Raw genomic sequence first — 21836 nt, forward strand, 5'->3', positions numbered from 1 at the left:
TATATTTTCTGTTTGGTTTGTGCTGCCAAGACTTTCAAGGAGGTCAGTGGGCGTGTCCAGGCTTTTGGCTGGTGTGGCCCCTTAAAGGGCTCTGATTCATGTGAGGCGAGGTCTCCTGAACTTTGTGCACACATGAATCAATGTAATGTAATTACTCTGTCTATGCTCATCTTATCTACTTTAATAACAAGTATCATACATATGTTTTATTCCTGAATATGTTCAACTTATTTGATTGGCAACATGTAAATAATGATTAACCGTTAATTCTTTAAAAGCCCTCACAAAGATGAAGTCCAATGTTTAGTTTTTTCCAAAACAGTGCCTCCTTCTCAATTAATGTGCAGGAGCTCGAAGCTTGCTTTCAATTTTCTAATCCTTCTGTAATACATTACTGCCATATTTCTTTCAGTCAGTTAGCTCCTCCTACAATGTCACAATGTATATCTTCAGTATATCAGAGTCATTTCTCTTCCTCACGCTCCTATTCTTTGCATTCCTCACATTGTTTTCTCCCTATCTAAAGTGCATAATATGCAAATGGTGATATGGTGGTCGACAGTTTCCAGTGTCTCTCAGTGTTCTCAGAAACCAAGTTGATTGTGTGAACTCAACCTGAAATATTTAAGAGATGAATCTGTGAAGAATTCATTTCTTCATCCAAGAAGTCCCTTAGTTGATTTAAACACAAGTCCTGCCTCTGACAACAAAAATAGCTTACCAAAGTTAAGGATTTTTTGGATGGCACTTTGAGTGGGCAATTCAGATTTTAAGGACGTCCCATTACTACCCCCCCTGCACACGCCCCTGGGAAGGTCGCTTTTATTTTGAAAAAATCACACCGGAAATGTGCAAGTCCCAAAATAGCTGGTTACTTCCTGAAGCTAAAAAGCAGCTAGTTAGCATCTTTAAGAGTGTGTAACTTTCTACTGAGTTTGATAGAAACGACATGAGCTACCATGGGCTCATGGTCACACTGAACTACCTGACCATAAAGTAGGACACGTGACCAATACCGGTAAACCAACCGTGATTAGCACACGTGAGTGAACACCTGGCCTGTTAGCTTTGTTTTAAAGTTAGTCATGTTTAGGGAATAAAAAAAACATAGGTTTCGGTTCAAATGTACCTTCATTTTCGAAGATAGACTAAATTGTGCATAATGTTATTAACTATGTTTGTTCACTAACCGGTCTTACTGTATTGAATGAGCATCATACATATTTAGTACTGGACATGTTTTACCAGCTAAATTTAAACAAACAAGATCATTTGAATGTTGTTCTTACATTTTCCCCCTCAGCACCCCCACCAGTCCCTATCTGACCAATCTGGCAAATCCTTGTTTCGATGGCATTTTACAGTTTTTCCACAAAGGAGGAGTGTCAATTTGTGCACAACGTCAAAGATGAGGTGGAAAGATACTGTCAGAACAGCGACATTAAAAGGTAAGGATTATAAAAAATAATAACCAGAGTCTTTTATTTGGCTTGTTGCGATTTAGCTTTTAATGTGTCTGTTTTTAACTTCACGTTTGTTTGTTTTTCTTTTTTTTTTAAATTATTAATTCGTTATGGAAAGTGTGTTATAGTTAAAATCATGTATGTCTCTTCTATCTTCCTTTGAGACGTTTCCTTTTGGTTACATTTCACATGTACATTTATACTGGCACCACAATGGATTCAAACAGTGAAATGTGCACATGTTTACCTTCTATCCAAATGAACTCCCATGAATGAATGAACGACATATTTATCGTTTAGCAAACCGTAATAGTATCTGTGTCTGCACTTTAAAAAAAACAAAAACGTTTTATCCATTGTCAATGCTTTGTTATTTAGGAAAAATCCTCACCAGTCACATCAGTACTATTAAATGTATTTTAAAATACAAAATAGATCCTGGTTTGAATGACAAACACGGGGTAAGCTTTATACCCATTGGGGTCTAAAAGTCTGGGACAGTTATTCAAGATGTATTTCTTTTGAATGCAACACTTGGTTTGCATAAATGATAGATAATCTAATCAAACAACAGCAAAACACCCCCTACAAATATGTCATCAGTGTATCATTATTACCCTCTCTATTTAGCAAATTCTGTACTTGTATCAAATTTATTTTCCATCTCTTAGGGAACAAAGGAGAATGGATTTTTTTTGTTGGCCTGTGGACTTTCATTGATCTTTCTGTTGATACTACTCACCCAGTTTCATACAGCTATTTAATGTGTTTTTTTAACTTCATTGAATTGTTGCCAGGATTTGAACCTGAAAAGCTCATCTTTGCTTAGAACATAAATTAGACTTCTGACACGCTCTCATAATTCCAGTGTTTTGCAGATCACATACTACATTATAGCCATATTTATAACATGCAGACACTAGGTTACAGATAATTTACTTGATGACCCTCTGATGATCAAAAGAACCTGAGTGATTGTCATCGTGCTTCACTGGAAGAACAAAAGAAAAGCTTATACAAAGGAGTTACTGCAGTGTGAGTTACTGCCACACATGTTCTTACATGTAATTGCTCATTTAGAAATGGTGCATGACATTTGATACTTCTTTCATTCACACATCATAATGTCTTGTGTTTTAAGATATTTTCGTCTACGACTGTTGAACTTGGTGATAAAGTGGCCTTGATGCGGAAAAAAAAAAGTTTGGATTATCTAAAACCGTCTTTAAAACCTTGTTTTTCTACCCAGGGTCCTCCTGTTCCCCCCTCTACCCAGCAGACTACGGTACCTGATCCACCAGACCATTGAGGACCTGCCTGAGCTGACAACCTTCTCAGTAGGGGAGAGCTGGTGCCGTCAGGTGGTGGTCTGCTATTCTGAGCTCAGGTACCAAACTCAATATGTCACTGAATTTTCAAATGTTTGAGGCTTTTAAAAGCAACACAAAACTGCTGGGTTGTCTTGAAACACGTGATGCTTCAGTTCTTACAGTTCATCAGCACTTCATCAGGCTTGTTGTGCATGTATTGTAGAGATGGGACAATGGATAGAGTTGGAGAGGAGAGAGGTGTGAATGACATGCAGTGAAAGAGCCACAGGTTGGATTCCAGCCTGCTCAGAGGACTAAAGCTAACCACTGCTCCACCAGGGTCCCTATCAGCACTGTTTTAAATGGGTTGCTGTGATGAGATTTAAAGGGAACAGCTTGTTCATTAGGAGGAAAACAGAAACGTTTTACAAGTTTCCCTTCAAATAATTTAAAACTTATTGCAAATTCAAAGTTGGTTTTGATGCATATGTCGGTGAGCAGTCAGATATATTATTTACAGATTATGATCGATCAATCAATCAATCAATCAATCCTTATTTGTAGAGCGCCAAATGATAAGTGTTATCTCATGGTGCTTTACAGAAAAGCAGGCAGAAGACCTGATTGATTGATGTGAAAAATGGGATAGGAGGACGTAGGACATGGGAAAAGATGGAGGAAGAATTTCTCCTTCATATTCCAGATCACCTTGCTGATGATGATTATCTTCATCATTTTTTATTCAAAAAATAAATCTTATGTATTTGATGTGCAATAACCATCCAGGGCACAGTGCAATCTTTCTCATTGTAGCTTGTTTGTTTTTTTTTAATTACATTTTTTCCTTTATATTCTTCTTAATCAGAGTTTGAATTTAGGTCTTTTGTCGAACACTTTTAGTGGTTGTTCATTATAAAACCTTTGACAACTTTTCCTGTAGGCTTGATGGGGAGGAAGAAAGTGACCGTGAAGGCAACAGCAGCCCATGTGAGATGGAGAGCGATGTAAAGACCAAACATTCAACCCCACCGCGAAGCAAAACACCTAAGAGGCCAGACAAACCACTTTACATGCCGAGGGCAGTTCGCCAAAGACTGTCCTCAAAGAACCCCCAGATGCCCTCAGGAGACCAAGAGATACCCGCGCCAGCTTCAATTAGCTATAGCTGCATCAGCAGTTCATCTGACTCTTGTTCCAGGCCTGAAACTACAGAAAACACCACGTCCTCCTCCACAGCCAGTCAACAACCCCCCCCTGCAGCAGACAGCATCCTCAGTCATGCTTCTGACAGCTCTGAGCTTTGTCCTCAGGCTCTGCAGACGCTTCGGGATGATGAGCCCCTTGTATGGGACCAGACTGTATCCTGCTTTGCTGACATGACTCTGGAGGAGGATCAGGACACTGACGATCTTGCGAGTTTGGTATAATCATTGAGTTATTGTCCACAGCTCTGTGCTTAAGTGTTTTTTGGATTAACATTCATATTTAATGTTCTCTCTCTCTCTCTCCTTTTTTCCCCCAATTTGGGCCACAGATCAAGACACATTTAAAAGAAGCAGAGGATTTTTCCATTGAGCACGTTCACAACGACTACTCCTTATTTGAGAACGTGTATTTAAACCCGGATGAGTTTCGCCACGTGATCGAGATCTATAACTTCCCAGCTGTGCTCAAAACAGATGACCTCCTTGACGCTTTCGCTGAGTACAGGTACGTTTTAAACCTCCTATCTGAGTTTTCTAGATGATCTCAGACAGGTGATCTAGTTGCGTCGTTAATAAATGTTGTGATGTCGTCACAGTGATGGTGGTATGAAGATCAAGTGGATAGATAACACACATGCGCTGGGGGTTTTCTCCAGTGAGTCTGCAGGTAAAAGTACTCACTACAGTGCACAGACTGAGGTTTAATAATGAATCACTGTGCTCATGTATAACAATGTCATCTGCAGCACTTCATGCCCTCTCCATCTCCCATCCGCTGCTAAAGGCAAGAGCTCTGGCTGAAGGGAGTAAAAAAGCCAAAGGCAAAGCCTTTCGACATGCAGGTAGAGTTTACTGAACTTATTTGACATGTAATGTTTGATACAGTTACGTACATTTCTCTTTATGGGTCGTCTTCTCGTTAGTATTTAGGAGCCTTTCTGGGGTTTCTGTGAATAATTTAGTTTGAGCACTGGACGATGGGGATCTAATGGTTGTTGGTGTGCTGTCTTCCAGAGTTTATCCAGCCAGTGAAGGAACGTCCCAGAACAGATTCTGCTGTAGCACAGCGGATGGTGAGCAGAGCCTTGGGGCTGCAGGGATGCAGCAGAGTACAGAGATACTAAAGTGTCGGCTAATGCAGGTAAAGATGACCGAATAAAGTTTCAAGCATTTTAAATCAACACACTATTGACTTAAAAATAAAACAGGAAAAGTCAAATCTGACATTGTTAGAGCTGTGGTGGTGGTTCAACTATAACTATCATCGCTGTTTGCTGACACTTTTTTCTGTAGAGTAAACGGAACATTTCTATCATGTCGCTGCTTTGTGCCTCATGTATTTGAACACTGAAACATTAAGACTCAATAAATGGGATCTGCTTTCACCATTTCTTTAATTTCAAAAAATGTAATGCTTTCCCACATTCACCCATGTATACAAAATAAAAACAGTCAGGCAACAAGTAACAAGTACCCTTTGAAAATTAAGGACTCTTGAATTTGATCCACTAAAAACAAGCAAATTTACAAAACAACAAGGAGGCATATTCACACACATTTGTGGCTTTTACAGAACAACCACAATAGAATCATAGTCCCTGATGGTAATGATGTAACAACACTGAGTAAGATGCTGACTGGATGTACATAACATGAATAGAAACGTGTAACCGAGGAAACCAAGAATAAAATATTAATAAATAACAGATTAAGCAAAGTGAAGCTCAAGTTTGTGGAACGCAAAATCCTGGGAAAAGAAGCCCCTTTCCACTCAGCTCAAATTTATGACTGAAAATCACTATGAGGAATCAATCCAACCAACTCTTGTGACAGATATCTCCTAATGCATTCACCTCTCGAGACCCTCTGTCAGAATCCAGCTTCTGGTAAACCACGTTACAGTTTGGATTACAAATATTCACCATTTGTAGTTAAATACAGAATTATAACAAAGGAGGTTTGTACAATGTAGAATGTAGTGTCTTTGATCTCACTTTAGTAGTTCTAATCGTGAGGAGGCATTAAGAAAAAACGTAGAGTGCAGTCAGTTTGTGTACACAAAAATTCAATTTGTATCAATAAAAGGAAAATTCAGTCGAAGTATGAGGGTGGTTTTTGGTTTGAGATTCTTCCCAGACTCTTTATACTTTGGCTTTGAAGGCAACTCTTCGCATCGTGACTAGAATAAGTTATGTGGCTGCTACCTGTCTCTCCTCATAAGCACCATATCAACACCTTCATTTATTGACCACAAAGGCCTGAAGAAGTAAAGAGATTAAAAACCCCTTTGTAAAGCTTAATGTTGTAGATCCAGTAAGCGAGCACTTTGTTCTCCCATGAAGTCATTGTCCATTGTACCTGTTAAGCCCCGAGCCCAACAACAATCCAGCACTGCTCCTCTAGTGGTTGTCAAATATTCATATTCACTCCCCTAATATCCGTCCGTTAACGCTGTCCATCTTTGGTCTACCTGTGTGAAAGCTGATTGGTCAGCAACCCAGGGAACATGTCGTCTGTGTCTGAACCCAGTGAGCCACCTGTGGAGTTGGACAGGGAAATGAAGATGAACACAACAGTGATAACAGTGACAAATCAAATGCTGGAGCAGCTGATCACAAATCGAAAGTTAAGACGGTGCCAATCCCTTTTGAGCTGACAAAATCGCATCACCATCCTTTCATGCGTCATGCTTTAAAAGCAAATATATTTTCTTTACTGTTTTTTTTCTCACTACATCAGGCCATAAAAGTGAAATGTAACTTTCAGATTTGCCTCCAAGAGTTTTTCTTTTTTCTACACAGGGATACAGTACAGGCCTGCCTCCCTGAACTTGAACTCTGAAGAGGCTCCAGAGTCTGGGACTTTGCCTGATAGGTGAGACTCATCCTGGTGAAGTGACCTTGGACTAAACACTAAATCACCAGAGTTTGTTCCTGAAAGCGACACCTTTGGACACTATAAATGTGATTCATGTCGTTCACTTTAACTATCACTTTTTACAAAACGATGGTGCACAAGTGTTCTATGACTAAATATTACTCTGATATCATTGGATAAAAGCAGAGTCCATACAGTAGCTTAGTACGTGTTGCCTTGATAGTGAAGGGATGTTCCTATTTCCTCTTTCCAAGTGATGTAGGATTTATTTAGTAAATCTATACAGGCAGTTTTTCATTCACACCAGTGTGTAAGATTTGGGGTATCTTGTGATGGATTTAATAATAACTTTAATGTTATTAGTTCATAAAAACTAGCCTTTGTACTTAGTGGGTCCTACTAAACAGAGATCTTTTTTGCACTTTAATGTACTTACAGAAGCCCAAAAGGGACAAATCTAGCTCAACAGGCAGTCATTGTGATTCTTTGTGAGGTATTAGAGAAGTTGTTGCCATCTGCAACCACTAGATGTCACTTAATCCTACAGATTGGTTCTTAGTTTGTTCTTTCCAGGATTGATTCTCAGGACTTGGTTCAAGAGGTTTGATCACACGATGTGTGCTGGCGTCACACCCTGATTTTTTTTTTTTTTTTTTTTTTTATAGGAAGGAAACAACTCAAACTCATGAATGTAATGTAGTTAGATGAACAGAAGCTGATATGTTCGACTAAATATAGGTTAGACTAAATGTAGTTTGGAAAAGCCAGCGTTTCACAGTAATGTCATACAGGACTCAATAGTTATCTTCAAATGTTGTAGTTCATTTTAAAGATTTTTTGTGAGCAAGTTCTAAGATGTTTTATTTTTAAGTGTCACACAATTAACTGGGCATTGTTACGTTAGAGGCAGAGTGTTCAGTGTCTTTCTCATAACAAATCTGACCAATTTTAGATTCACTGAAGTTTGTGCTTTGGACTCTTTTGAATCTGTTCCCGTCCTCTCTGCCTCTGTCATTTGACTTGACACAAGTCGGACCTCTGAGTTCTCCATGCACAGGTAAGACTCTGAGGGGACAATGCTCTACAGAGAGACTTCTATACTTTGTTTTATCGAGTAGAAGATGTAAACTGTTTAATTTGTTTTGTTTACATGAAATGCTCTTATGTACAGGACAGTTGTGTGTCCAGTATTGTGGAATTGAACTACATTTATTGCAGAGTTTCAGGAAAAAGAAGTCTGGATTATAGTATTAAATGTGAAACTGTTCCATGACATCAACCCTTTTTAAGCCTGATTCATTGTATGCATAAAGTTTGATAGAGTTCTTCAATAGTTATGAACATATACAGCAGTGAGTAGTGGAGAAGAGGGACAGTCTGTATGTTGTTCACCCTTCTTTAGAACAAAACCTCTAAAAAGTGTCTACTGTGTCTCACTTTAAACATATTTACACTTACATGTATCCAGTGAATACGAGGAGAACACACTAAAGTGACATTTCATATTTGGATTAAAGTGTTATTGAAGTTGTCAAGTTATGTTAGTCATTGTCAGATTATGATGCTGTTCAGGTAAAGTTCTCACCTATATGACAGTTGTATGTCCATATCCGATGTCCATCGTACCGGGAGCGGCACTTCATAATGTTGTTGGAGTAATCTGATTCTGCCACTTCAAAATTCGGATTTATCACAACCTGAGGGAATCAAACATTGTATGTTAAACCTCTGAGAGCAAAACTCCCTTTCATTTAGACATCACTCATAACTGAACTGACTCATAACTGAACTGATTTCCAACAGGCTCAGTAATGAGTTTTAATTGGTGCAACCGATAGAGAGACCTTTTTTTGTTGACCATGTCTCCCAATCTGGTGTTTGTAAATTTAGTGTCTGTCCTTCCACGACCCCTGCACTCTTATTTATGTCTGTGTACCAAACTGAAAGTACATGCAGAGAGGTGGAAAGTTGAGGTATGTTTGGTCTGTAAGACTAAGCTGGCTGGAGATGAGACAATCTTTCCATCACAGATGTAGTAGATCTACGAGGTGTAGACTGGCAGACAAGATGTTTTACCTGGAAGATGTAGTCCCCTGGCTTTATGTCTGTGATGTCGATCCACTGACAGTCAATGTCGTGTCTGTAGGTATCTGAGCAGCCCACCGTGATCCCCTGTGATCCAAAGTTTGCACATGCATACTTCTTCTGGATACCTGGTAGTAATATTTCACAACATTGTGAGTATTTGGACAAGACAGATTTTTGTTTTGTTTTTGTCATACAAATAAACCTGGAAGTAAGAAAGCTGCCTTTAACCTTCGTCACAATGCGTGTCCTCCAGACAGAAGCTGGCTTTGTGTCCCTCGGCCACTTTGGTGCCGTTTAGACTCAGCAGGTCATAGTGGGTGAAAACCTCCATGCTGTGGTAATGCCTGGATTAAACGAGAGAAAGAAAAACATGATCTCCAAACATCCTATATATTTATAACGATAATTAGAACCTTCATAATCACTGACATGCACTTATCCATGACATAGTCCAGACAGCGTTTAAAGGAAGATTAAAGCAGGAAAAAGACTGAAAGCCAGAGGGATGCAGGGAGTTAAAGGAAACTAACTTTAAGGTTCGTTGTACATTTTTTGTTTTAAACATTTCATCTTAACATTATTAAAAGCTCCTGTGAGGAGTTCTTAGCTGGTTATAAAACACCGAAAATATTTCTCTTTATGACCTACAGAGGCCAACAAGAGCACAACCGAGAAGATTGGCTGTCATTTATTAGCATACCCTTCAGAGAAAACCACAGTCTAATGTTCATGGGATGATGACAGTGTAATGTCAGTCAAAGCTTTCAAAACGCAGGCCGTCCGTGTTTTTGCTGCACCAATAAGTATGATGTTTCAACGCAAAGCTATCCGTGTGGTACTTGATTCCAGAAAGAATTGCTGGATGTAGAAACATCTCTTTATAGTCTATATAAAAAAGCAGAAGCAAACTACAGACTTGTCTAATGAAAGTCTCACCTGTGACACTCGTGCCAGATCCAGGAGTGATGAGTGGCACGTGGCCTGAAGTCTGACTGTCCATTGTTGTGGATCTGGGAGGAGAAGCGTAGGAGGCGGCGGTAAGAGCTGGAGTCAGCTTTGTCTGCACTGGAGGACAGACAGTGCTCCTCCCTGGCACACTGCAGCGCGTACATGGGTCTGTCCTCCAAGTAGGTGGTCTGCTCCACAACCTGGGCATTGAGGACCAGGTCTGGGGCCGCTGGGAGGGAGAGAGGAGAAGAAATGTGGTGGTTAGGAACAAACTGAATCAGCAAACTGTAAAGTTTTGTAAGTAGCTTTGTAGCTCCAGGTCCTCCGTCCTATTCACACAGAACACCAGAAACCTAAAAGTGGACTAACTAATGTAACTCTGGCCTTGTTCATTTCATCATATACAGTGCTTTTTATACTGTGATTTCTCAAAATGTCTTCAATGAAAAATTAAATGACTCTTTAAGTATTATTAAGCTTCTCACTCTGAGTACAAGAGACGCCAGCAGCGAAGCGTCCCCCTCCCTTCTGACAGTCGACGTGTTTCCCATGATGTAGACACTGATCCAGAGTCAGCTCTGTCCCTGAACACCTCACTCCGCTCATCACAACGGCATCAGCTGTGGGATCTCCTGCCCAGTACCAAGTTTCCTGGTAAAAGAGAAGCAGAGTAAAATATAAGTAAGATGAAGCCCATCGATCGAATGCATCTGTGCAGGTTCAGACAGAACTGTAACCAAAGAGAAGAAGTGCAGCTGGAATGATTGTAAATGTATTGTTGGGAACTCTACAATTAAAAACAAAATCGCAGCTATAATTCAACCTTTTCTTTTACAACTGTCTCAAGAGTGTTATTGAATTACTCAGATCCTTTAATGCAAAGACTTGAAGGTGTGAAAACTTCAAGCTGTGGGGCCATTCGGGGCCTGTCTGTTACTGTCTTCATTATTCTTACTGATCGGGGGTTTCCCAGGGTCATGTCAGTATTTCCTTTCAGGTCTGAAATCTAGCCAAGGCTTCAGGGTAGCCGAGTGATCAAGTCCAAGTTGAGTCTAGTTAAATATGAAGATTGATATCACTTGGATGCTCGTATGGAAAATATAGATCCAGCAGCTGGCATTTGTTCCAAATGTTTGAAACTTGATTTGTTCTCCTTTATAAAGTCACAACCCAAACTCACAAGTTACAGGTTTGTATTAAATCTACAGTATCTTCGAGTTGTTTTTTTTTGGGTGGATGGATATGTTAAAGCGATTCGAACAGAATAAAATAGAAACTAGTTGATAAAAAAAAAAGGCTACTATGCTTAGCTGTGCATATTGACCAAAAAACAGAACAGCTAACCTTGCTCGCTTTAACAGACACGTTAACAGAAGCACTACCATTTGCTTTTGGAACTCTAAATAAGACATTAATTTCATTCTGCATCATAACCAGGTTTAAAAAAAACTCAGTGGAGATTGAAACTGAGTCACAAGTCTTCAGTTTTATTACGTACTTTCTTTATGTTTTCCACAGCTGATTTGTATCAAGAAGATGAGCATCTCGTGCTCATTTTAACCTCCTACATTTAATTTGCAGACATTTCATGCCAGATGTCCCGCAAGGAAAATGGAATCAGAGTCACACACACACACACACACACACACACACACACACACACACACACACACACACACACACACACACACACACACACACACACACACACACACACACACACACACACACACAGCAGGAGATATTCAGCTGTCCTTACACTGCTGACTCAGCCTTATTACAGCATTTGGCAGAAGACTTTCCATCATCTTCCCTAGATTCATGAGAAAGAAACTGAGGGGATATGGATGTGGGAGGAAGGATGGTGGGCTGAGGTAGACAGACATGCAGCAGTATAGCTCAAGCTCTGTGTCATTTGTTCCATGTGGTGGTGGGTTTCGCCTGCAGAAGTATTTAGAAGTCAGACAGGAAAGAGTCTCTAGAGGGGCTGAAGCCTCTCTGCTGTGGTAAGAAGGCGACTCACGGTTTGTACTGACATAAGGACGTGTTATTGTGCTACAATCACCTGATTATTTGAGTTGGCACAGAATTGAATTGGAGATGGTAAAATCACAAGTAGACGAGTTATTTCAGAGCGCTTCAGAGAAACATAATGTTGAATTGTAGTTGACTAAAGGGTCAGGGCTCTAGCACATAACATGTTTACGTGTTGCTCCATTAGAAAAACATCGCCCATAATTGTCCTAAACACACTTTAGTGAGACCAACAGATCCTGTCCAGGTTCCCCTCACAAAACCTCCTGCTGTTATCGTGAGTCACACATATTTTCCAGACCTATATCATCTGCTATTAACCACACTTACAACACAGGTTTAAGCCTTTATATACAAATATTTAAAGAACACAAGGGGGGACTTTGACTTTACCAGCCTGTCACCTCATGACATAAAGGAAGCACTGGGCTCCCCTGAAAAAGAAAAAAAAAAGAAACGTAAGCAGGACAGAACTGTGATGCTGCCAAGTCCTGCCACTAAAGCCTAAATAAGTTTAAGAAGTGGAAAGTCCCATCAAACTTCAAACAGCTAACGAAGGCTTCCCCCATCTCTCCTGCGGAGGAGTTTAAAGCTCCAATGTGTTGTAGGTTTACCATCACTGACCCACACTCACACCGACTGTGTGTTTTTGATGTTTCCAAGACAGCCACATATTTACTTTGCCTTCTGGGGTCAATAAATCTCAAGCTTGTTGGAGTGAGAGTTAATTGCCTCCCCCAAACACAGACATGAATACTTAAATGGGCAATAATGCCATGGTGGCTTCTTATGGTCTATGTCACACATGGCTGTAAAGTGCATTTCATCTTCCCTACTCTTGATGGTTGATAAAAAAGCTCCTAAATTATTCGAAATGGTCCCGAAGTTAAGATTGTATTAACAAACAGTACATTTCAGTTCTTTTTCTTTCGAGCTAATAAAGGGGAGGGCCAAAGTATTCGCTGTATGTCTTCTGAACCTCTACTGATGAGTCAGCTTCATGTTCTTTCTTTGTGTCTTAGTTTTAAAAGTAAAATAAAAAGTGTGTATCATTCCTTTATTACCTTGCGTAAAGTTTAACTGCTGCGCTTGATACCCGCTGTTCTGTTTGTTGAAAGCTCAGTTTGTGCAGGGAACAGTCGTTCACAACACAATTTCATACAATATAACTTCAAAGTGTGTTACCCAAAATCATATCAAATAAACTGTGATGGATGCATAAAGGAGTGCAGTTTGGAGCACTAGTAAAAACCAAAGATTGAACTGCCTCTCGACCCGTCTCTTTTCAGTCTGTGTCACTAAGAAAAGCTCATCTCTATGCTGATTGAAAGTAAGTGTGGAGATTAACATGTACTCATACTGTAGGGACTTACCTGGAAAGCATGGCTGGCATAGCCCAAACCTAGCTGTCTGCACACCACCATGGCCTCCATGGTGCCCCAGCTGTCACTGCACACGGTGCCCCACACTAGAGAGCCGTTCCTCTCTGCCAGGACCTCCACACGGCCCTCATAGGGATTACGGCCACCATTTAACCGCAGCTAAGGAAAAAGAAGAGGGATGTGTTTAGGTGTTTAGTTTTTGTAAAAAAAATTAATTTCTTTTCAAATGTAAATAGAGATACTCACTCTGTTTTTGAAGCCCATGGCAGGAACGTTACACTTGACTGCTGCGTCTTCTTCGTGACTGCAGCCCAAAGCCTCACGGTTGAAGTAGCACTCTGTTAGTGACTTTTCAAAGCCAGAGCACTCTACCTCGTTCATGTGGACCGGCCCCATCCCTGTAGGGAAACAAAAACATCAGGCACATGTAAAAGAAGGTCCCTCAGTTCAACTCACGACTGAACTTTCTGAAACGAAGAAAATGGACAGACAGGTGGAGCATTAACATCTTGTTTGTGTATTCCTAATGACAAAAGCAGTGGCCCAGCTCACACGTGTCTGGACATCACAAGATGTTCTTTTTTCTAAAACTGCAGCAAAAAGGAAACAAGCAATCAGCCATGTCAAAATGAAACTTAGACCCAGGGCCTGTAAAAAAAAAAAAAAAAAATCCCCTCAGAGCCTTTTTGTTTTTCAAGAGATAGAAAATCGAATGAGTGCCAGCAGACTTTTCAAAATAACATGTGTGAGTATTCCCTCCATGCTGGTTTTAATTCAAATGTGACTGCAGAGGAAAGTCTTCAGTGATGTGAGCTGTGAGACCACAGCCAGAGACTGAACCTGAGTGGCAGCCAGTAAAGGAAAATAAAATGACAACAGGATGAAATCAGTTCTGCTGATATCTCATCGCAAATTTCCTGTTTTCACTGATGAAAAAGGCCTAACACATATACCCTTCGTATTAAATGAATGGCCAGTATCAGCCTTAGTCACTTCACTTTGAAGCTGAATTAAAAGAACATGTAAAAAGAGAAATACATGGTCTGTATGAAAGCTACATCTGGAAACTAATCTGGAAATCACAAAGCACCATTTAAGTTTCATTGACATTCCTGATCTGTCCACTTCAGTGACTTCTGAAAACAAACATAATGAGCTCTTCCGAGTCTTCACTCTATATGTAACTCCAGTTTTAGAAACGAGTGGTCAGCACGTACAGAAAAGTCCCGGAATAACCCTGTGCACTCTCCAACAACAGAATTCCTCCTCTGGAACCCATAAAGGCTGTTTTTTTTTTTTCTTCTTTGCTGGAACATTTTGTGCACTCTCGTGTTTTGCTGTGAGAATCAGGCCAAAGAGGGAACCAATGCACATATGATTTTTATATTGCTGTGGTGTATTATATGTCAGGGTAGAAACGTTAATGTGCTACTCCATACATTCCCCATGTCTTTATGTGCTGACTTAGGGTCTCGACTGATTCAAGTGGACTAACACAGGTGGGTACACAGAGGCCAAACAGGAGGTGGAGGTGGCTGGTTTTAAGTCCACACCTTCATTTTCACAGCTGGAAAAGAGTTCTACTTCAAGTTTTGTTTGGACTCCTGTTGAGTGATACATGCTGTAAATGTGAAATGTGATTAAGGCAAGAGGATTACTGAAGGTCACTGTGGCCGCCACTGTTACAGTATTTGGAGTCAGTGAGCGAATAGAATAACTCCATGATTTACTGAGGCTCTCGTTTATTAAAGAGATAACTACACATCTGTTCCTTTAATCTCAAAAGATTGCTGAACGAGTAAGTTGTACATTTAGTAAATGACTGTTTTTTTAAAGTGTTTGATCGAGCAAATTTATCCAATAGACCAAAACTGTTTTAACATTTTAAAAAATGTATATTATTCTCCTCTATCACAGTACAGCTGAATACAGGTGTGTTATTATGCCATACAGAGACTTATCTGTAGATCATACCTTGACCCAGTCTGGCACCAGTCAATGCTTCTTTGGCGCTCCCAAAGCCGAGCTCTCGACACACCACTGTGGCAGCTCTGATGTTCCAGTTGTCGTCACACACTGTTCCCCACTCTCCATTCTTCAACACCTCTACTCTGCCTTCGCCAATCATAGCTCCGCCTCTTAGACGCACCAATGGTTGCTATGGAAACATTCAAAGAAAAACTAAGTAGGTAAATATATCACATGTAAAAAAAAAAAGTATTATTGTCCTTTTTATTATTATGATAATGATACATTTAATAAAAGATGTGTAACCAGAGCAACACCTCATTAATATACAATAAAGGGAAAACAAGAGTTTGATGAATACATTACAGATGTTTAGCATTCATCAAATCAAATGTTTCCCGCTGTTTGTTTACAGAGTCCTTTGGTTAATGAGCAGGCAATGTTGTAATCCAGCAGTGGACTCAAATCTACATTAGTTATAGGAATGTTTCATATACTGACTCGTGTCTGTCTCCACCTAAAAGAAGACGCTGCTACATCACTTATGTTGGCCAATGATGTCGCAGCATGTCAGAACAGAAAAGAAAACAGACTTTGATTTGGGGATTTAAACCAGCCCTTTTATATCAATAGCAGCTTTTTCATTTAAACACACTCAGATCTTTGCTTCAAAAAGGTATTCAAGAAGGGAAACATCTGCACTGTGTTGTGCTAACATCATCCATATGGCACCATGAAAGTGTTTCTCAGCCTGTTAAAAAAGTTTTTAGTTAGTTTCTGTTCTCTCACAAAGTAACGCAGAAACACTTGTCATTGAAATAATCTTAAAAGGATAACAGATTGTTTTTCTTTCATGCATCTGCTTCTGTTCAGTTTAACAAAATCCCTAATATCTGATGAAATAATTTCCCGAAACCTATAACCCTGAACATGGCCACGTAAACATTTTGTTTATCCAAACACCATACACAAAGTAGCCAAGTTTCAAATACATCTGACTTTCTCTCTTTGAAGAGAAAAACGGCGAACCTTCTTTGCACAATCTGACCCACCTCCACCCTGTAGGCCTTCCTGAAGCCGGCGCTGACGCTGGGAGCAAAGGCCCGTCCAGGCACACAGCTGACCACGACAGGCATGCCGTGCTCACAGGTGAGGTTGCCCTTCAGCTCGATCTCCCGGCCAAGCTTACAATCAGAGAGGTCGGCCTCGTTGCCCGTGCAGTTCACAGTGAAACCCCAGAAGTTCTTCTTACGACGCTTGGCCAGCAATCTGAGAGGGAAACATTTACAGGTTTCATATATATATATACATACATACATACATACATACATACATACATACATACATACATACATACACACACAATAGATGTGTCTATTCGAATCAAAATCTAGAGACTGGAAACTTGCTAAAGAGGGAAACACAGTGGACATGAATCATCTTGAGCCTTTACTGTTACCTTATGTTGTGTCTTCGTGGCATGGAGTTTCTGCAGCATATGCTTATTTTAAGTGTTCCTTTAGGTGTGTTCAAGTACAGGTGGAAGACTTTGGTATCTAACACTTAAGTTTCACTGCACTTTAACAATCCAGATGTCAAGAGATTTTGAAGAGCACTCTGCGCAACGGCAAAGAAAAACACTGTCAGAAATCTAAAAGAAATGGTTTACAGTGAACAGCCTGTCAGTGTGTCAGCTTACGAATCTTGTTTCTTTCATGTAAAAGAACACATCAAATAGTTGACCGTTCTGTCTCACACTGCACCTTAAAATTAAGCTGCTGTTTTATAGGGAATGAGACCGTTGTGTCATAAAGTGTGAGGAACAATGTCCATCCTATTCTGTGAAGCATAATGGGGGTAATTGTTGTGAGAATATCTTAACATTCCTATGACCTCCGTACTTGAATAGAAGTCATCAACCCGGGGTCATTGAAGACCCCAATAACAGTGGGTCTTGAAGCTGGTCGGGGCCTCAGAATAAGCAGACCATGAAATGAAACCAGCATGAGCTTCATTTACAGCCCTTCATGCAGCTTATCCAGATGCTGTAAACAGAATGTAGCTCTGAGATGTTTTGAAAACATGAGTAATTTTGTGTGGGTGAAATTGGGGAGCTGTGTTTGATTAAGAATTTTTAATTTTGTTGGACTGTTCTTAGTGGTTCAGTGATAAGATCGATCTGCAGATTAGAGATTCAATAAGATATTTCCCCTTGGTAAAACAATAAACAATGCCTCTGATACTTCCCTTTGTTCAAATGTTACAACATGTATTATTTGCACTGATTCAGATGAGCTCATGTCTACCGGAGCAGGAACATTTTAATCAAAGTAAGCTTCTTTGTCTTCATTTTCATGCTGCGAAAAGCTAAAGAGCCAACAATACCTTGTTGACTCTCTGTGTTTGCAGCTATATCTTGGTGTCTCTCTAATAGCTTTGACTGTGCTTGGTTAGCGGCTCCTGGAGATAATAATGAACTAAAAATAAAGTAATTGAGTAAACCTTTCAAATCAGCAGAGCTAAAAGTGTAATGAATAATACCTTGAACCATTTTTGAAACAGAAATGTAAAACAACAACAATTGTGGTTGAAGATTCTCAGATATTAAGCGTTTCTGTTTTTCTATGTTGTTTATGATGGTAAAAGAAGCTCCTTTGGGTTGAGGAGGTTTGTAGGACTAAGAGGCTGATTTGAGAAGGGTCCATCCCCCCATTTTTACATTTCATAAACTAAACAATTAATTGATTGTAAAATAATCATAATAACAAAACTTAGTTGCATATATACAACCACAGGATTTGGTTTTCTATGTAAGGTAAGGTTTCTTTTTTTCAGAAATGAGAGATTTATATTTCAAGCTCAAACATTTCAAAAAGACACATGTCTTTGTCTTTTGGCTGTTACAAGTTCAGGATCTTTTTCTGCATGGTTGATCTAATGAGCAGTCAGTCTGTTTTGTTTAGACTTCACTGCCCATGTTAGCAGATAAAACATTTACTGTTCTAGGAAACAGTTGGCTTTGTCTTAGGCTATAAAGTTATGACATTTAAGAAGGACAGCCAGTTAACACTGGTGCTCAGGGGGAAACGATCAGATGAAGCCCAAAAAGCCACTGTTCCACAGCGTTCTGCAGTCAGTCGTTTCCCAGAAAGACCCATCCTTCATCCTCTAAAACTTCCTCTGGCTGTGCTTGGCCTCTTGTCAAGAATCCCCAGCTCACGACTGTTTAATCTCCACAGTGTGCAGAGTGGATGGAGGGTTGAGTGATGACAAATGTAAGCAAACACGTTACGTAATCTTTCCTAACATCAGTCTGTTTTGACAAAACATTCCCAAACTGACTAAAACTCAAAATCAGCAGCTAAAAAATGGACCATAAAACAAATGCAACATATCTAACTCAAAAGTGTCATACAGGAATCTGTGGTCCAAAACCTGTACTTCTTTATGATAGGTACAAACTTCAAATGATTCTGATATTTATGTAGCACTACTTCCTATTACCTGACCAGTAATTTACTCAACCAGAGGCTTATTTGTATGTAAAAGTTTAACTTGTGAAGAATTGTGAGGACTGTGTGATGAACATGATTGTTGTGTTTTTGAAGGTCATTCAAGATATGTTTGTTCGCCACCTCATTTGACCCTATGAAGGTTTATTTCCTGATGGGCCCACTGCCCATCTGATCTGTAGTGTTGCTTTATATGTACATTTTGTAATCTGAAACTTGTTTTTCAGAACCCCCCGCACCATTACTCACTTGTAGGGTCGGGTATTCAAGCGTTTCTCTCCGGGGAAGCCGTGCATGCCACAGATGACCCTGCTGTTCATCTCCGTCCAGCCCTCGTTACAGATCTGTCTCCACTTGCCTCCGTCTTTCACCTCCAAGAAGCCGTCAGTGATGGGAATCCTTTTCCTGTGGGAGTAAGTGGCCCTGATCCTCACCTCCTCCACCTGCACCGTCAGGCCCTGAGAAAGCACAGCAGAGAAAATATTTCATCATTTAGCTTTCAAGATCATTCACATAAAGAAACCTTTAATATCTAGAGACAAGTGTGTTGAACAAAGAGTTCAAAAAGGAAACATTAGAATTTAACTCAGCTTTTCAAAGATAAGACATCAACCACTGGCCAAATATCTTTCCACAGCTGAGATTCTGTTCAGTTGGACACAGCTGCAGGATGAGTTATTATACATTTTGGTGATTCATTCATTTCCCTCTAAATCATGTTTCCATAAACGTGTGTAGAGATAGGCTCAACTTTCCATAAACCACACTGACAGAAAGGCACTGCTGTACAAACATTGTTATATAACCAGTAAACATACTCTCAAATGAAGTATGAGTTGTCTAAAAGACAGGAATTTAACTCCAAGCATGTAGTTTTATTTGCACTTGGCGTTGACTGTTCCACTTGATTCATTGTAAATAAAGTTCAGCCGATGAGTCATAAATGAGGTTTGTGCTGGGAAGGAATGCTAACACGTTTCAGAAAAGAAAAATCCCACTGTGGCCTTTAAGAGGTTCTATAGTTTACACATGTGCATAAAGATACAAGAAAAGTGGAAAGGTCCTCCGATCTTTGTTGCGTCTGGCTTTTCCTTGTGAAAAGTTACCAAATATTGTGTTTAAGTGATGTGAAACATGCCAATGCCCTTTATTCAGTACACTGAAAAGCTGGATTGAGCCAGGAGAGCACAAAAAGAGTACTGTTAGACTATTTGTCCAACGTGGATGTTTAGAAGATATAAAGACTAAATATGTCAGTGGACTTGAATGATTTGAAAACAAAATGCGCCCGTTAAACAATGTATAAATAAAAAATGTTGTTGCTAAAATTCTGAGCATGAAAGAAGATATGTAAGACAGAAGCTGGTGACAGAGGTCTGGTGGGTGTTAGTGGGTGGTCCAGGCCAGAGTTATAAGGATATCACGTTTCATGAAGATCCCTAAATCAATAAGGAATGGTAACCTTTGGCCCCCATGGATTTATAGGAAAACAATTACCTCATAACCCTGCCATTGTTCATTTCCTTCTTTGAGCATCCCTCTTTGGGTGTGAGGTTGCACCATGGGTTCCAAAAATGAGCCTAAACTCTTAGCTGCTCTTTGGTATGTAAGTGCTGACACAGCCAGCTTGAAAAAAAAAAAAAGACATTCAGGCAGAAACATTAAACGTGCGCCCACAGGGTGGTTTCCTGAGGTGGCGTCAGCCTGAGGGAATGTTCAAGGCTTCAGGGTATCTATACACACATGGCTGCACAAGACTAAGTCAGACTGTTTCTACACTGAACCCCCCGTCCTCCCACTGACCGCAGTGGTTAGAGCGGGTAAAAACCACTCTTTCATGAACAGATTCCTGCAGGCCATAGCATGACAGAGTGTTTTCCGTCTGTACTTGGCAAGAGGAGACCGTGAGGAGACGTGACCGTGATCAGGGATCTCGTGTTCTCAACTTATAACCTCAACAATCTCGGCCATTTGTGGTTGTTTTTTGCTTTTGCTAAAAAACAAAGCAAAAAAAAACCGAGATAAAAATAGATGATATCAACATAAAAAGCACAGAGTAAACCAGAAAAAATAACATAGAAAAACCGAAGAAAACAAGAAACAACAAGAAAAAGTTGAATCATCATACCTAATAGATGGCTAGACTAATAAAACGCATGAATCCGAAAGAAAAATGTGAGAAATCAAAGTGCAGTCAGGTGTGACCATAAAGAAAAAACAGGACAGAGGGCACAAGGTGAGTTTGAAATGGGGTACAGATATGTGTCTGACCAGTGTTACACTTGGCTCAGGCGGAGGAAACTGGCCGTCTGAACGTGTGAGACCTAAAGGAGGAGGACTAACACACCCACAGCTGGGATCAGTCCAGACATTTTCCCCCTCCCTAAACCCAGACCACGAGAGATAAATTCAGCATAATCCTGCTTGGAAGGGGCCCAGTTCTACACACAGGTCACTTTTTAGCTTTACTTATAGAAAAATGCTGGAAAGTTACTGTACAGCTCAAAGAACATGATGTTAAAAAAAACAGTGAAAATCGCGTATGTAGTAAACTTGGAAAACAAGATTAAAATTTCTGAGCTGGAAAAACACATTTTAGAAAAATACTATGCCTTCTTGGCAAGAGTTGCATTACAGGATTGTTTTTATAACTTCCATATCTGCACTACTTGCCTCTAATTAGCATAGCATAAAGACTAGTAGAAGGGACACACAGGTAGCCGGGGTCATTCAAAGGTGACACCATCCTTTGACCAGCATGTGTGATGTTCTTTATTAATCATATTTTATTTGTCAATTTAAATTGAATAAATAAATAAAGTAAACCTTTTTGGCCATGTTAGCTGTTTTCTTTGGGGGTTTTTGTTCAAGCTAAGCTAAGGCTAACTATTTACTGGACATTTCAATGAGCTTGCCTCATCTTACAGTCACGCTTTATAAGTTGCCAATGTTTCACATGAAAAATGTGAAGTTGGATGACTTCAGCATGACTGGCTGTGTTAGAAATAATGATTTAACAAAACCCCTAGCTCACACTACACACATTTGT

General features: G+C 39.9%; 2 protein-coding genes across 3 annotated transcripts in view; one reads left to right on the top strand and one right to left on the bottom strand.

Annotated features, from left to right (window-relative positions):
• Window positions 1-1301: 1301 nt before the first annotated feature.
• On the top strand, window positions 1302-8392 carry r3hcc1 (R3H domain and coiled-coil containing 1). 2 transcript variants are annotated; one of them, XM_079342331.1, is made up of 8 exons: window positions 1302-1448; window positions 2713-2850; window positions 3714-4194; window positions 4308-4483; window positions 4575-4645; window positions 4725-4820; window positions 4993-5119; window positions 6780-8392. In XM_079342331.1, the coding sequence occupies exons 1-7, from the start codon at window positions 1351-1353 to the stop codon at window positions 5100-5102; spliced, it is 1170 nt and encodes a 389-aa protein (XP_079198457.1). In that variant the 5' UTR covers window positions 1302-1350; the 3' UTR covers window positions 5103-5119; window positions 6780-8392. The 2 variants fall into 2 exon arrangements, with proteins under 2 accessions (XP_079198457.1, XP_079198458.1); XM_079342332.1 differs by lacking the exon at window positions 6780-8392 and adding an exon at window positions 6460-6750.
• loxl2a (lysyl oxidase-like 2a) overlaps window positions 5354-21836 on the bottom strand; it is a 28692-nt gene continuing 12209 nt past the window's right edge. Inside the window, exons 5-15 of the mRNA XM_079342330.1 lie at window positions 19037-19245; window positions 16328-16544; window positions 15282-15465; window positions 13554-13705; window positions 13299-13466; window positions 10377-10542; window positions 9880-10120; window positions 9172-9287; window positions 8932-9068; window positions 8441-8552; window positions 5354-6515 (exon numbers count right to left, since the gene is read on the bottom strand). Of these exons, the coding sequence (XP_079198456.1) occupies window positions 6445-6515; window positions 8441-8552; window positions 8932-9068; window positions 9172-9287; window positions 9880-10120; window positions 10377-10542; window positions 13299-13466; window positions 13554-13705; window positions 15282-15465; window positions 16328-16544; window positions 19037-19245 (1773 nt within the window). The 3' untranslated portion in view covers window positions 5354-6444. The remainder of the gene's footprint in view (window positions 6516-8440; window positions 8553-8931; window positions 9069-9171; window positions 9288-9879; window positions 10121-10376; window positions 10543-13298; window positions 13467-13553; window positions 13706-15281; window positions 15466-16327; window positions 16545-19036; window positions 19246-21836) is intronic.

The sequence above is a fragment of the Symphodus melops genome, assembly GCF_947650265.1.
Source record: "Symphodus melops genome assembly, chromosome: 4".
Taxonomy (NCBI): domain Eukaryota; kingdom Metazoa; phylum Chordata; class Actinopteri; order Labriformes; family Labridae; genus Symphodus; species Symphodus melops.